At 40.5% G+C, this 17,000-nt stretch overlaps 1 protein-coding gene across 1 annotated transcript; it reads left to right on the top strand.

Annotated features, from left to right (window-relative positions):
* The first annotated feature begins 2,719 nt into the window (after positions 1 to 2,719).
* LOC115919406 (recombining binding protein suppressor of hairless-like) lies at positions 2,720 to 16,624 on the top strand. The gene is made up of 4 exons (XM_030973093.1): positions 2,720 to 2,791; positions 11,236 to 11,413; positions 13,157 to 13,270; positions 16,535 to 16,624. The coding sequence occupies exons 2-4, from the start codon at positions 11,277 to 11,279 to the stop codon at positions 16,539 to 16,541; spliced, it is 258 nt and encodes an 85-aa protein (XP_030828953.1). The 5' UTR covers positions 2,720 to 2,791; positions 11,236 to 11,276; the 3' UTR covers positions 16,542 to 16,624.
* Positions 16,625 to 17,000: the final 376 nt, after the last annotated feature.

Below are 17,000 nucleotides of genomic sequence, written 5' to 3'. Positions count from 1 at the left end.
GATCTGAATTGTTCAAGCCATCCCTAGCACCGCCCTTCGAAAGGCATTCCGATCGAGTTTCGTTTTTCAAAATATCAATTATTCTGTTTATTACAGTTAATTAAGGAATGCCCATTCGCGGCGTCAGTTTCCTGACCAGTGAGTCGTCATCTGGCCCTGAAATTTCTACCTTATGCTCGGGGGGATAGTCCCCAAAGTCTAAGACAACTTTTGGCACGATCTGAATTGTTCAAGCCATCCGTAGAGCAGCCCTTCCAAAGGCATTCTGATCGAGTTTCGTTTTTCAAAATATCAATTATTCTGATTAGTAAAATTAATAATTAGGGAACGCCCCTACACGGCGTCAGTTTCCTGACAAGTGAGTCGTCATCTGGCCCTAGAATGTCTACTTAATGCTCGGGAGGATAGCTCCCACAGTATAAGACAACTTTTGGCCCGATCTGAATTATTCAAGCCATCCCTAGCACCAACCTTCCTTAGGACATTCTGATCGAGTAACGTTTTTTCAAAAACTCAATTATTCTGATTAGTACAATTAATAATTAGGGAATGCCCCTACGCGTCGTTAGTTTCCTGGCCATTGAGTAGTCATCTGGCCCTGAAATTTCTACCTTATGCTCGGGGGGGGGGGGGATAGTCCCCAAAGTCTAAGACAACTTTTGGCACGATCTGAATTGTTCAAGCCATCCGTAGAGCAGCCCTTCCTAAGGAATTCTGATCGAGTTTCGTTTTTCAAAATATAAATTATTCTGTTTATTACAGTTAATTAAGGAATGCCCATTCGCGGCGTCAGTTTCCTGACCAGTGAGTCGTCTTCTGGCCCTGAAATTTCTACTTAATGCTCGGGAGGATAGCCCCCACAGTCTAAGACAACTTTTGGCCCGATCTGAATTGTTTAAGCCATCCCTAGCACCGCCCTTCGAAAGGCATTCCGATCGAGTTTCGTTTTTTCAAAAGATCAATCATTCTGATTAGTACAATTAATAATTAGGGAATGCCCCTACGCGGCGTCAGTTTCCTGGCCATTGAGTAGTCATCTGGCTGTGAAATTTCTACCTTATGCTCGGGAGGATAGTCCCCAAAGTCTAAGACAACTTTTGGCCCGATCTGAATTGTTCAAGCCATCCGTAGAGCAGCCCTTCCAAAGGCATTCCGATCGAGTTTCGTTTTTCAAAATATCAATTATTCTGATTAGTACAATTAATAATTAGGGAACGCCCCTACACGGCGTCAGTTTCCTGACCAGTGAGTCGTCATCTGGCCCTGCAATGTCTACTTAATGCTCGGGAGGATAGCTCCCACAGTATAAGACAACTTTTGGCCGATCTGAATTATTCAAGCCATCCCTAGCACCAACCTTCCTTAGGACATTCTGATCGAGTAACGTTTTTTCAAAAACTCAATTATTCTGATTAGTACAATTAATAATTAGGGAATGCCCCTACGCGTCGTTAGTTTCCTGGCCATTGAGTAGTCATCTGGCCCTGAAATTTCTACCTTATGCTCGGGAGGATAGTCCCCAAAGTCTAAGACAACTTTTGGCACGATCTGAATTGTTCAAGCCATCCGTAGAGCAGCCCTTCCAAAGGCATTCTGACCAATTTCGTTTTTCAAAATGTCAATTATTCTGTTTATTACAGCTAATTAGGGAATGCCCCTTTGCGGCGTCAGTTTCCTGACTAGTGAGTCGTCATCTGGCCCTGGAATTTCTGCTTAATGCTCGGGAGGATAGCCCCCACAGTCTAAGACAACTTTTGGCCCGATCTGAATTGTTCAAGCCATCCCTAGCACCGCCCTTCGAAAGGCATTCCGATCGAGTTTCGTTTTTTCAAAAGATCAATCATTCTGATTAGTACAATTAATAATTAGGGAATGCCCCTACGCGGCGTCAGTTTCCTGGCCATTGAGTAGTCATCTGGCTGTGAAATTTCTACCTTATGCTCGGGAGGATAGTCCCCACAGTCTAAGACAACTTTTGGCCCGATCTGAATTATTCAAGCCATCCCTAGCACCAACCTTCCTTAGGACATTGTGATCGAGTAACGTTTTTTCAAAAACTCAATTATTCTGATTAGTACAATTAATAATTAGGGAATGCCCCTAGGCCTACGCGTCGTTAGTTTCCTGGCCATTGAGTAGTCATCTGGCCCTGAAATTTCTACCTTATGCTCGGGGGGGGGGGGGGGGATAGTCCCCAAAGTCTAAGACAACTTTTGGCACGATCTGAATTGTTCAAGCCATCCGTAGAGCAGCCCTTCCTAAGGAATTCTGATCGAGTTTCGTTTTTCTAAATATCAATTATTCTGTTTATTACAGTTAATTAAGGAATGCCCATTCGCGGCGTCAGTTTCCTGACCAGCGAGTCGTCTTCTGGCCCTGAAATTTCTACTTAATGCTCGGGAGGATAGCAGTCTAAGACAACTTTTGGCCCGATCTGAATTGTTCAAGCCATCCCTAGCACCGCCCTTCGAAAGGCATTCCGATCGAGTTTCGTTTTTCAAAATATCAATTATTCTGATTAGTACAATTAATAATTAGGGAATGCCCCTACGCGTCGTTAGTTTCCTGGCCATTGAGTAGTCATCTGGCCCTTAAATTTCTACCTTATGCTCGGGAGGATAGTCCCCAAAGTCTAAGACAACTTTTGGCCCGATCTGAATGTTCGAGCCATCCCTTGCTTGCACCGCCCTTCCAAAGAGTTTCGTTTTTTCAAAAGATCAATTTTTCTGAAACTTGGAAGCAGAAAACCCAAGAGGCGGAGAAACTTTCCGTCAGAAGTGGATTTAATGTGGTAAATATATAATTATAAGTGCTTACAGTTGTTAAAGTGTAGAATTTTTATTGCAGATGAGGTGAAGTGAGTTCGGGATGTTTATCGTGGAATATTTAGTGAGGTATTTACGAGAAAGTTGAACTTCTTAATGGTGGTGATTCTTCAATGATGTACCATTTCTTCTTCTTCTTCTTCTTCGCTATAAGTACAGGCCACCGTCGGGTGTATTCTCGTACTGATTGTAGGTGCTGTGCAGGTGTATATATACATGTAGTGTCTCATTTACTGGTAGTACGGCGTTGGTAGTAGTGCACAGGCGCAGGCACTGCACGCACTGAGCTGAGCTGAGCTGAAGTGGGTCTGCGATCATACGAGTACGAGTTAGCCGGTCTGCCGCGTCGCTCCTGCCCATTTCGCCCCTGCCCATTTCGCCCCTGTATTTGGATGATTTGCCAGGACATGATCGTATGCCTATGACTACATGTATATCTATGTCAGCATTTGTTGAATAACAAATTATAAACTAGAGCCTAGAGTAGTAGTGTTTGGTTGTGTAAATTATAGATAATTTTGTTATTGAGTGGCCCAGAGAATGAGAGATAGAAGACTCTACGCACAATTTTGTTCTGGCACCTGCAGTTAACTGGCATGTGTTTTTCCTTATACTGAATAATTGACATCATTTTACTGAAAATTGACAAGTGCTTTGTCCACACACCATTTCTGCACTTCATCATCATCATGGCTCTCCTTGCAGGTTATCCTCGTAAACGTGGAAAATTTGTGTCCTTAACGCGGCCGTTTTTCTTCTGCATGTAGAACTTTAGCTTACATTTAGTGCATGTGCATAACGTTCCTCCGATCTCAGCGAAGTGCAGCCTTATTTTCCTAAATTGGCCCAGCTAGAGGAGCTGTTTCACAAAGATCCTAAGTAGAACTTAACACTAAGTTGGACTTAAAAATTATGGACAGCCATTGGAGCCTTAAATAAGATATATTCAAAAGCAGAAATTCAAGTATTTTAGACTTTTTATAAATTCTACATCAAGAACATGAAATTTCCTATGAAAATAGAAAATATAAATGATTTGAATCAACATTTTATGCCATTTATAATAACTTTTACCAGATGTTTTCAATGATGCTAATGGCTTTCCATAATATTTAAGTCCAACTTAGAGATAAGTTCGACTTAGGATCTTTGTTAAACAGGGCCCAGGACCCTTCTCATTGGCTATCGCTGGCTGACTGCCGGCTGCTGCCACTCGCTCAATGTTATAAGACATTGGTGCGAGTGAGGAGAAAGCTTGCGATTTCCTGTTTGATCCGATACCAAATCAATGATATTTTAATCAAACCCTTTATTTGTTACGATTTTGATCAGCATCCTTAAAAGGTTAAGTATTTCATGTAAGTTTAAGTCTGATGTAACTTTTTTTAAGTTTGAAAAATTCTCATCAAAATTGTAAGTAAAAAATGGTACCAACTGCATGATTGTATGATATCTAATTACCTTGCAAATTATCAAATGACCTTATTTTTGATGGATCACATTTTTCCAGCTGTAAATACCTGTGCGTGAAGCCGTGAAGTTATGTAAGGTCTTGTTGTTTTTATCAATTTTTTAGTTCCAGCGCGCACGGCGCCCAACACTGAAATTTTAGATCGCAATATCTCTGTAATCCTTTGACAATAAATTTTCTTGTTGAACCATGTTTGTAGTAAAAAACTGTGCCGTTTATTTGTTAATAATTAAAATGAATAAATTTGTGTAGAATATGAGAAATCAAAGATCAAATATCACATTCTCTCATATTTTCAAAATCTCTGCAAACTTTGGTCACCCCTTCATACATGTACATGTACATGTGTATCTGTTATACTGTAACAAGGTGATTTTGATGGTCCCAGCTCTCTATATTTGTTTATTTATGTTTTTTTACCCTGATATAACAAGATTCCTGATACATGTACACTGTATAACAATGAGTAAATCCCAGGTTGGCCTCAAGGACCTCACAAGTTTCTACTGTACCTGTATATATTTTCTAATTTACAGATTAAAGGTAAAACATAGTTTTGGTATGGGTCATGAATTTGGTTCAAATGAACATATTGGAAGCATATTATGCAATTTTACAATATTCAATGATCGTTGTCCCGGTTAAAATAAAAAATCAATGAATACGAAGCTAGAAGAGAGCGCGCGACCGCTCGTAATCGTTACGGGGGCGATTTAAGATCATTTCACTTTTTGATGTCGCCCCCGAAATCGGATTTTGAGCCTATTTCGGGGGCTGTTTATGGTCTTTCCGGGGCGAATCTGCCCTCCGCCCTCGTGTATTTTTTTGGCTGGTGAAAAAAATACATGGGGGCTCAGGGTGAATTTGCTTCCGAATTGCCCAAAAGAGCCCCCGAAAATCAGAAAAGAGCCCCCGTAAATGTGCATAGAGTTCAATGCAAAACAAATTTTAGAGTGTTATTTTTATGCAGGCAAGCTTGAAAAATAGCCCCCAAAAAATAAATATTAATTTTTTCCCGGGAGAGCAATGTTCTTACTGTCATATTACACACATGGGAATATGAGAATTACATGTATTCTTATATATTTTTATTCTTTCATGTACTGTACAGTAGGCTACATGTATGTTTTTGGGTTGTTCGTGCGAGGTCAATTTCTGAGATTCTAGATATTAGCCTTGTTATATCGTGATATCTCAAGAACCACTTGAGATATGAGGCTCAACCTTGGTGATAGTATGGGTCACCATTGGAAGACAATTTAATTAGATGTTTGGTAAGTACTGTAGGTCAAAGGTCATAGAGGTCAATTACCTTTTTGGGCTATTACATTGTACATGTAGGTCGTCAAGATCATAGTCAGTACCTAGACATTTTGTTTTTATTGTTACATGTACATTGTATACAGATCACATCCATTTCCTATACTGAATTTAGGGTGGAGGCATATTATTTTAATCTTCTTTCTTTCTTATAATTGTGAGGGAATGAGAAATAGCCCTTTCTTTATAATGCAAATTATTCAGGGACAAAAGGAATGTACCTAAGGAGGAGTGATATGCCCCAGTGAACATACACTCACTGTATGCAGGTTAAAGCTCATACATGCAGTGAGCAGAGATGGGACTGGTTGTAGCTGTGCCTACATGAAGCTGTAATTGATGTCTCATCCTGATATTCTTGATGTATATAGTTGATTTTGGACACCTTAATATCAACTGAAGTGACTTCATGCAGTCAAGGGTCTTCTACCCTCTTTTGTTTAGTTGAACATTGTGAAATAAAGATTGGCCTCATACCCAATAGAACCGCAACAACTGCTTCGTCTCATTTATGACTTCGAGTCGATACCCTCACATTTGGTAGTACGGATGGGGTGCGGTTTCTCTTCAGATACCTGAGAACTATTGGCTTGGCCAGGTGTGTAGCTAGCAAGGAGTACAAGACAAAAGAGGGTAGGAAGATGACGACCATGGAAGAGATGAGGGAGGAGCTGGAAAAGCTGTCATTGGAGCTGAAAAGTCGGGAAGTGTATTTCCCTCCCAAGGAAAAGAAAATCAGGCCCTTTAGTGGCACTGAAAACATGCTGGTCTCAGATTTTGTGGAGGACATTAGAGCAGGAATTAAACTTCGAAAGCTGACAGGTGAGAGTGCTATTGACTACTTGCTAGCTCACTTGGAAGGATCTGCAAGGCAGGAGGTGCAACATCGCCAAGATGGAGAAAAGAAGGATGCAGAGTCAATAATGAACATCTTATTGGAAGCTTTTGGGGACAAGCTGACTGCTAGTCAACTGATGCGGCAGATATATAACCGAGTACAAAATGAAGATGAGTCTGTGGCACAGTACGCATATGCCTTACTTGCATTTGCGACTCGATTGCAACGTAAACCAGGAGCTCCAGAGTCAAAGAATATCATCAAAGAACAGTTTGGAGATGGTTTGAGTGACCCAGTACTCAGGAGAGAAATGAAGCGGTTGTCTAAAGAAAAGCCAGAATTGTCTTTTCTAGAGGTACGAGACTGGGCGGTGGAGATGGATGAGGGAGAACTTAAGGGCATCAACCCACGCAAAAAGAAATGCACCACCTACCAGGCCGAAGCCACAGCACAGATGGGAAAGATGATAGAGGGGCTCACTGCAGCGATTAATGGCCAAACACAGTTACTTGACAAGATGATAGTACAACAGGGCATTTTCAACTCTCGTCTAAGTCAGTTAGAGGAGAGGCAGGACAATGCCAGGAGTTCCAGGAGACCTCCCCTAGACAAGAGCAAGATTGAGTGCCATCGATGCCACCGAATGGGTCATTATGCAAGGGAGTGTGAGAGTCCTCATCCTGGGGGCAATCCACGCACACAGAGGGCTGGACAGTCAAACAGTCAGCAACAGCAACAGGGAAACTGAATACACCCAGGGCTGAGAGCCAAGCCCTGGGTGCCTCGTCAGAGATGTTTGGAAGGGGCTCTAGAAATGGAGAGAAAGACAAGCTCATTGGTATTTGCCCCACGAGCGTCATTTCTGTTAATGGGATGGAACTCACTAGTGTGGTAGACTGTGGGTCTCAAGTCACAACTATCACTTCCGATTGTTTCCAGCGATCATTTCCGCCATTGACCCTGAAGGACTTAAACTGGATTTCTCTTAGTGCAGCAAATGGGACAGATATTCCTTACTCTGGATATTTTGAGGCTGATGTGACTATTGCTGGCATTACAGTTCCGGAAAGAGGTATTCTAGTAACAAATACAACACATAAACCAAAACATCCCATTCTGCTTGGAATGAATGTTCTACAAGGATTGCCAGTTGAGACCTTAGCAACTGTAATTGGAGCTAATGCGTCAGTTGTCACAAGCAAGAACTTGATCGACAAGAACAGTACCTTGGGCCTTGTTCGTGTAGCTGGAAGAGGGAAAGTGAGAGTCCCAGCTCGATCAATACAAGCTATAGAGGTGACAGGTCCCACTTGTTCTACCCAAACTGCGGTAATTGTGGACCAAATTGTGCAAACTCCGAAGGGAATCATCCTCAGTCCGACGCTGGCTCATTCGTGTAGGGGAAGAATAACTGTACAATTATACAATACCACAGATGAGGATATCTTCTTAAACACCAGAACTCCAATTAGATCTCTTCAACTTGCATCGATGATCGATGACAATAGTGTCCTGTGTCAAAGAATGGTTGCAAGTGGGGACCAACAAGCTGATACAGGTAGAATGAAACTACTAGAGACACCTGGACTACTATGGCAAGGACTGAGTGAGGAGCAGAGACAACAAGCAGAAGCCCTGTTGTTACGAAATAGTGATGTCTTTGCTGCCTCAGAAGAGGACTTGGGCCACACGGAAACGGTAACCCACCGAGTCAGAACAGTAGACGAGGAGCCTGTTAAGCTTCCTTACAGACGTATCCCTCCATCCCAGCTGGAAGAAGTAAGAGAGCATATTCGAAAGCTACTGGAGAAAAAGGTTATCAAGGAAAGTACAAGCCCTTATGCATCACCAATTGTATTGGTTCGCAAAAAAGATGGTTCATTGAGGATAACCTCAATGAACCATCTTTTTTGCGAACCAATACAATTGGTGATGCATAAGTGTGGACTACCGCAAATTGAATCAGAAAACTAGGAAAGATGCCTACCCAATACCAAGGATTGACGAATCAATGGATGCGTTACATGGCGCACAATGGTTTTCAACACTTGATCTCTTGTCGGGCTATCACCAAGTGGCTATGGATGAGAGGGACCAGCACAAGACAAGCTTCACAACACCCTTCGGCTTATACGAATATGTACTGATGCCTTTTGGATTGTGCAATGCGCCAGGAACATTCCAGCGTCTTATGCAAATTTGCCTAGGGGACCAGTTCTTCTCGTCCGTCTTGTGCTATCTGGACGACATTTTAGTGTATTCGTCTACCTTTGAAGGACAGCTCGAGAGACTAGACCGCGTATTTGACAGGCTTCGTGAGCATGGCCTAAAGATCAAGCCCTCAAAATGTGAACTTTTCCGTCCAGAAGTGAAGTATTTGGGCCATAAAGTTTCCAGAGAGGGCGTGCAGACAGATCCGGACAAGATAGAGGTGGTAAAGAGCTGGCCAACACCAAGGAATCTGAAAGAGCTACGCTCTTTTCTAGGGTTCTGCTCTTTCTATCGACGATTTGTACAGGGATTTTCACAGACTGCTGGTCCCCTGCACAGTCTGGTTGCCATCCAAGTTGAGAGAAGGAATTGCATGGGAACCAGAACACCAGGCGGCATTTGAGGAGCTCAAAGAGAAACTGTGTCAACCGCCAGTGCTTGGCTATGCAGACTTCACAAAACCATTTGAGCTCGAGGTTGATGCAAGTCTACAGGGACTAGGTGCTGTTCTTTTCCAGAGACAAGATGGTAAGCGTTTGGTAATTGCCTATGCCAGTCGAACGCTCAGAGGTGCAGAGAAGAACATGGAAAGGTACTCCAGTATGAAGCTTGAATTACTGGGGATGAAATGGGCAATTTCAGAGAAATTCAGAGACTATCTTATTGGGAGTACATTTACAGTGTTCACAGACAATAACCCTCTGGCTCATCTTAACTCGGCGAAACTAGGGGCTGTAGAACAGCGATGGGTTGGCGCCCTCTCTGCATTCAACTTTGATGTACAATACAAACCTGGAGCGTCAAACAAGGTAGCTGATGGTTTATCTCGACGCCCCCATGCGTCACCCGACACTGCACAAGAGGCGACATATACTTCTGATGGATGTTGTATGGTAGTGGGAGCTACTCGGTTGCCAGAGGAACTCCAGCACACTCATGTCTCTTCCCAATCTATCCAAGATGAGGGAGAAATGCTGGATAATGAGGAACCCAGGGAACAGTTGGAAGAATTTCAGCTTCTAGACTGGCTGGCTAAGCTCACCAAGGTTCTACAATGGGCTTACCAAAAAGCCGGGGAGAGACTTGGACATGAAGCAGTTTATCGCAAGGCACACTACGACAAATCTGCTAAAGAGAGACCACTGACAGTTGGCACCAGAGTGTACCTAAGGAGCCATCCTCAAGGTATTGCTGATGGGTGGCAATCAACGGTATACAAGATTGTATCCCGACCAGGAGAGGGAGCAGTCTATGCTATTGAGAAAGCAGATGGAAGTGGTGGTCCACGGACTGTCAACCGAAGGGAGCTAAAGGTGTGCCCAGTCAGTGAACAATCAGACCCTGTCATTCTCAAAACTAGACAGGGGAGAACACGCAATACCCCCCAAGAGCAGACTGATAGCATTTCTGATGACTCCAGCTCAGCCATTGAAATAGTGGTAAGGGATCTACCAGCTGAGTCCACTGACGAACAGCCTGATTTATATGTCTGGACCCCTGAACCAGAATCCAGTGATGAGGATGACCTCCTTTCCCCACCTCCACGTCCACGTCGAAGCCTGAGGCCAACTAAAGGGAAACACAGCAATCCTCTTCGTCTACCTCGGTCTGCAGCGACAGCTAACTTCATCGATGGTAATGCCAGAGTAAAGCCAAGTGCACAGAACGAACATAGTGTAGTTTTGATTGACAGACTCCTAAGTGGTATTAATCGCGAGTTACATTGGGATGAAACCTCTACGTCATATTAATAGCAACTCTTACTACCTGATGTGGAACTATTACTGGAGAAAGCGGTTGGAATCTTGTGGACGATATCAGTGTTTGTGAACATAAAACTTTAATCGATATTATTGAAGAAAACAGTGGAAATATTGATTGATAAGATGTGTTTGTGAACAAACACATTAATTATATTTTTTGTTCTTTTCATACAGGTATAGGAAAGAAATGTACTTAAAGTTGGGATTTGGGGAGGAGAATAGTTTTGTTTTGATGTATATCTGGAGAAGTATATGTTTATCTTGAGACAAGGGCAAATTTATACTGTACATGTATCTTGGTGCCTAGTATGCAACTATATGGAAAGTTTGAGGACAAACTTTGATTTTAGCAGGGGAGATTGTGAGGGAATGAGAAATAGCCCTTTCTTTATAATGCAAATTATTCAGGGACAAAAGGAATGTACCTAAGGAGGAGTGATATGCCCCAGTGAACATACACTCACTGTATGCAGGTTAAAGCTCATACATGCAGTGAGCAGAGATGGGACTGGTTGTAGCTGTGCCTACATGAAGCTGTAATTGATGTCTCATCCTGATATTCTTGATGTATATAGTTGATTTTGGACACCTTAATATCAACTGAAGTGACTTCATGCAGTCAAGGGTCTTCTACCCTCTTTTGTTTAGTTGAACATTGTGAAATAAAGATTGGCCTCATACCCAATAGAACCGCAACAACTGCTTCGTCTCATTTATGACTTCGAGTCGATACCCTCACATAATGATTACCTGAACTGCTAAAGATTCATTTGTGCTTATTTGATTTGATTATTTTGTCTGATTCAGATTCAGCCAGTATCCCGTCACATGCACAACAAGCCTTAGGCATGGTTGCCAGGACGTCAAGCCCTCACCATAGCAATACCATAGCAACCTCAGTACATAGCCCTCCAAGCCCCGCCCCTAGCTCCTCACCTCCCAATACAGGCAGTACAGCTATGCACCCAGATGAACTACATTCAAGGTACGTACAGGAGAATTGCAATTGGTCTGAAACCCTGTTCCCATCTGAAAAGTGCATTGTAACCGACAGAAAAAAACAACTTTGGCGAAACTAAAACCAATTTGCCAGCAGGGTTTTAAAAAGTTACATGTACATTATGCAACTGTGGGTGGATAAAAGCTGAGAATGATTTTTGGGATATGATGGTATGGACTAAATTACAAATTTACAGAGGAATCTGAACAAACTAGAGGAATTTCTATGCTGTCCCATATTAGTTAACAATAATGTTTCTTAAAGATAAAGTTGAGTTCTGGTAGTATGTCATGCGATTGCATTTTGGAAGAAACTGTGTGGAATCGATCAGAAAAAGTTGATCATGTAGCATATAAGTATTGGTGTGTACTGCAAGATTCTGGAGTCGTCAAAATGATAAGAAATTTGCCCCATTATTGGTAAAGTAACAACCACTATACACAAAAAGATGTATATGGGACCGCACAAACATGTGGCATAAAAATAAGGCCTCGTTCTTAAGCTGTTGAAGAGCCATGCTTTTCAGGGAACATTTTTTTCTCTGATGTTCTTCCACACTTGTGGTAATAACAATGATAACGCTCGCAAATTACTTGTCACCTCTCCCCAGAACTCAATCTTCTCCTTAAGTACTTATATTAGTGGAAACCATGTTCTTGAGTTTTCAAATGTTTGAGCCATATTTTGCTTTGGCATTTCAAAATGACACTGCTGTCTTTTATATTTTCTTCTGAAAGTGACAACTGCTCTTACTGGAATTTTACTGTGATATTCTTGTATTGCACTCTTGTATAAATGTACTATAATATAAAAGAAATTGCTGAGAACAGTGATGATAACAGTGATCAGTACAGAATATGAGGAATTCAGAAATATGTTGTTTACCGGTAACTGAATTCTTTGCAGACAATAAATATTATGTGAGGATCCCACTAAATTATTTCACTTTTAAAAAACTACATTGCCGTGAACCGGATGCACCAAAAGCACTCAAGCATGCTGGATTTGTTTTCCAAAAATACAAAGTTCCATGAATCTTTGTTAAAACCTGTTTATAGAAATGTACTGCTAGATCTTATTCCCCATAGTGGAAGTTCTGAATGACAAGGAAGATCTATCAAATGTTTGCACGAAAGGTGACATTTTGAGGCTTGAAATTCTGAAAAGAATGTACAAACCCAATTACATTTGGAAGTACCCCACCCCCCCCCCCCAACAAAAAAGAGACAGAAGCCCGGGAGATTGGGACCTTTGAAATTAGTAAATGTTAATGAAAAACAAACCTACAAAATACGAAACATCAAAATTAAAAAAACAGAGCTTCCAATCAAATTAATCTGCCAGTTGGTTGCAATGTACATGTTAGTAATGTTTGATCTTCTTGGTAATTTAAGTAATGTTAATTTGTTAAGTTATGTTAGTAATATTTTGTTTTCTTGGTAATTTGAATAATGTTAATTCCATGAGTAATATTGATTTTTCTTGAAGTAATTTTGATTTGTTTACAGTGCTTTGAAACTTTTATGTTGCAAGTGCTATATAAATTTGTTTGTATTATTGTTATTTACTGTACTTTATGTCACTTTAATTTATATTTACATACTTTGTACAACATTTTGTGAATTATGACATACACATGTAAGAAAAAGCCATGAAAATATATTGATTATGTTGAAAGTCTGCCTCCCACTTTTTAGCTCTCACTCTTTCTTCCATGTTTCTCTGCAGAGGCCAAAGATTAACCAAAGAATCGATGAAGAAATACCTAGAGGACCGATGTCATCAGACAGTCGTCATACAACATGCCAAAGTAGCCCAGAAGTCGTACGGGAACGAGAAAAGGTAGATAATAATAACAATAATAGTTCGTTCTTTTATAGCGCATTTCAGGACCAAAGGCCCTCTCAAAGCGCTTTACAATGTACAATGTACAATGTACATTTACATAATTACTTGAAGCATTCATCAAAAAGGTGAGTTTTCAGTGCTCTCTTAAAAACTTCAACATCAGTCATGGAGCGTAGCGACACTGGGAGAGCATTCCAAAGCTTTGGTCCACCACATGCAAATGCCCTGTCACCATAGGTTTTTGTGGCTCCATGATTGAGGGTGAGAAGGTGTTGAGAAGATGACTGCAAACGCCTTAGTGGGATGTACGGTGTGACCAAATCTGAGATGTACTCTGGACACATGCCATGGAGAGTTTTGAAAACGATTAGAATTACCTTGTAGCGGATCCGTAACTGAACTGGCAACCAGTGTAGATCTCTTAAGATAGACGTTATGTGTTGAGACCTCTTCACTCTTGACACTAAGCGAGCTGCAGAGCTGCAGAGGGATAAATTTTAATCGCTCAAGACATTTTGGCAGTCTAGTTTGGTCCTGACCAGGTTTAAAATTTGTAGACCAGTTCTTATCATGCGATTGCATTGTGAAAGAAACGTTGCGGAATTGATCAGAAAAGGTTGATCATCTAGCATAAGTGTTGGTGTGGACTGCAAGGTTCTGGAATCACCAAAATGATATGAAATTTGGCCTAGTCTTGGCAAAGTTACAAGCACTGTACACAGAAAGATGTATATGGGACTACGCGATATGTATCCAGTCCGGATTGATATAATAATTTACCAAATATATCAATTAGTAGGTGGTTTCACGGCAAAATTTGTATCATCACGTATTAGTCAAAACATATTCTTTCACATGATTGGTAATAAGAGCTTCCATTTAATTTTTTGAGAGGGGGGGCGTTTCAAAAACTGGTCTATACCCTTTAATAGACAGTGCAGAAGCATTACATTTAAATTACTGAGATCGCAGACGGTCAGCACCAGATACCTACATGTAGAGAACAATAACTTCAAGGCAAGCTCACAGCAGTGGGGAGCATTCACGATACACCTCTGTAAGTATACAGAGAAACCTATATATCAAGAAGATAAAGCAGTCAGTCATTATGAGCATGTGGTTTTAAAGGTACTGTGTCCCTTTTGCAGGCCAAAAAAATGAAAGTTAAATTCCAACGGCATTTGAAAGATAATACTAATTTAGAACTTCCCTAAAAAAGGTGGGGCTTGAAAATGTCTTCAAGTGGGAAAATAACGACTATTAGTTGTCAAATCGACTTAGGAGCTATAGAGCAAGTAAGTAATACTCTTGATTTTCTGACCATTGTACCGAATGGTCATACGTTTTATGCTGCGCAAAGATTCAATCACTTTAATTTTAGCCCTCACAAGAAGTGGGTTATTGATGTAGGCAAATGCTCATTTACCCTTTACAGCTCATTTTGAAAAGCATAATTTGAATATTAGGACACTGCTAATGTTTAAATTTCATAGATAGGACATACATGACATATTCATAATTCCTGCAAAGTTCTGCAGAATTTGAGGTTGGCTGCAAAAGGGACATAGTACCTTTAAAGGTATAAACCAGTTTGGAAACGCACCCCCCCCCCCTCAAAAGATGAAAAGCAAGCTCTTTTTACCAATCATGTGAAAGAATATGTTTGACTGATACGTGATAACAATTTTGCCGGGAAACTGCCTACTAATTGATATAGTTCGTAAATTATTATATCTATGCGGACTAGATAGATATAGGGTAGTCCCATATACATCTTTCTGTGTACAGTGCTTGTAACTTCACCAGATGACCATATTTCTTATCATTTTAATGATTCCAGAACCTTGCAGTACACACCAAGACTTACATGTAGATGATCAACCTTTTCTGATCGATTCCACAGCGTTTCTTTCACAATACAATCGCATGACCAGAACTGGTCTATACCTTTAATGTTCAGGTTCTTGTAGGGAGTTCTCTTATTTCATTCCAGACTCGTACATTATATAATGGAAATACTGTATGAGCTATGATATATGATATACAAACTAGGCGTTGTGGCGTGCGCCTGTAATCCAGCTAACAGTGGAAGTTACAAACTGATTCAGGCGAGGATGCAGGTTCGAGTCAAGTCTTTTAGATGGTCACGTTTAAAGTCGGTCCCCGGACGTAAATAATCATATCTGATTGATACATGTCTGTAAAAACCCTATACACACACACACACACAGCTATGATTTCTATGCATTTCCATGAATTGCTGGATGGCAAATTCAGCAAAATATGAAATTAAGCCTCATGTACTAATGCTTCTTTGACCACCTTTGACCACCTTCTTTGACCATGTACATGTAGGTAGTAGCCTGAGTGTTTTAATATCAAGAAAATAACAACCTGCAAAATATATCCGTCCCTGTCAGTAGCGGATATGTCTGTTGGAAATAATGTTTGCTCATACAGTAATAATAATAATAGTAATACCATTTTGTATATTGAGTAACAATTTCAGCCGTAAAGGTTGCTAGTATTGAATGAAATAAATCTTCAATCTTAAAGGGATCCGGTAACTTTGTCTTAGATCCTTTAAACAAACCCTTGATTTAGCTCATGCTGCAATGATGATTATGAACTTTTAGGTCAGTCAGGAAACCCGTGACTTTTACAAGCCAATCGCCTGTGTGATTATCAAGATATTTATGATTGAAAATTGAAATCAAATTTTCTGTTTACCAAACGGTTTTCATAACACTACAGTCTATTTGGGAAAACGAGTATGGTAAAGCCGGTCACTCAAAGGTTTTTACTTTTTTGAGGCACTTCTTGATCATTTTGAAGAGCAATTTTTTTTTAGGGCTTCAATATAACACCATATCACAGACACTGATAACATGTAGAGCCGTGCATCTCAGATGTAACATTGTTAGACGATCCCTTTAATAATTTGTTCTTTGTTCAGTTTGTGATAATTTGGTAGTATGAAAACATGATGCAGCTGTATTCTTTTAATACTACCATCTTGGATGAACGAGCTCAATAACAAAACAAAACAAGCTTTTCCTCAGTATTATCTTATTCTATTAATGCAACCTTCTTAAAATTATGATGATTATTAAATGTTATGTTGAAATGTAATTATTTTGTCTGTATTTATATATTTATGTACATGTATAGCACCTTTAAATGTCAGAAGACAAATTTTATGTATTTTTTTACATGACAATAAATTTATGTTGAATCTTGAAACCTTATCTCTTGCAGTGGATGATGATAAATCAGAAAGTGAGGAATTCACGGTTCGAGAGGGCTACATTCACTACGGGTCTACCATCAAACTAGTGGATACAATCACTGGTATGACCCTACCAAGACTGGTAAGTTACCCATCTTAGACCTCCTTACATGAAGGCTGGGATGTTTTGTATACAATGAGAAAGCATTACAGTCTGCAAAGAGACTGGTAAGTTACCCATCTTAGACCCCCTTTCATGAAGGCTGGGATATTTTGTATACAATGAGAAAGCATTACAGTCTGCAAAGAGACTGGTAAGTTACCCATCTTAGACCTCCTTACATGAAGGCTGGGATACTTTGTATAGAATGAGAAAGCATTACAGTCTGCAAAGAGACTGGTGATTGAACCTTGAATGGATTGACAATCAAACAAGTGAATACAATCACTAGCATGACCCTCCCTACCAAGCATGGTGAGTGAACCTTGTTAGAT

This window comes from Strongylocentrotus purpuratus, unplaced genomic scaffold, assembly GCF_000002235.5.
Source record: "Strongylocentrotus purpuratus isolate Spur 01 unplaced genomic scaffold, Spur_5.0 spur5_scaffold_6, whole genome shotgun sequence".
In the NCBI taxonomy this organism is placed as follows: domain Eukaryota; kingdom Metazoa; phylum Echinodermata; class Echinoidea; order Camarodonta; family Strongylocentrotidae; genus Strongylocentrotus; species Strongylocentrotus purpuratus.
Note: the sequence above shows the minus strand (reverse complement) of the source record. Positions and strands in the feature narration are given on the sequence as shown.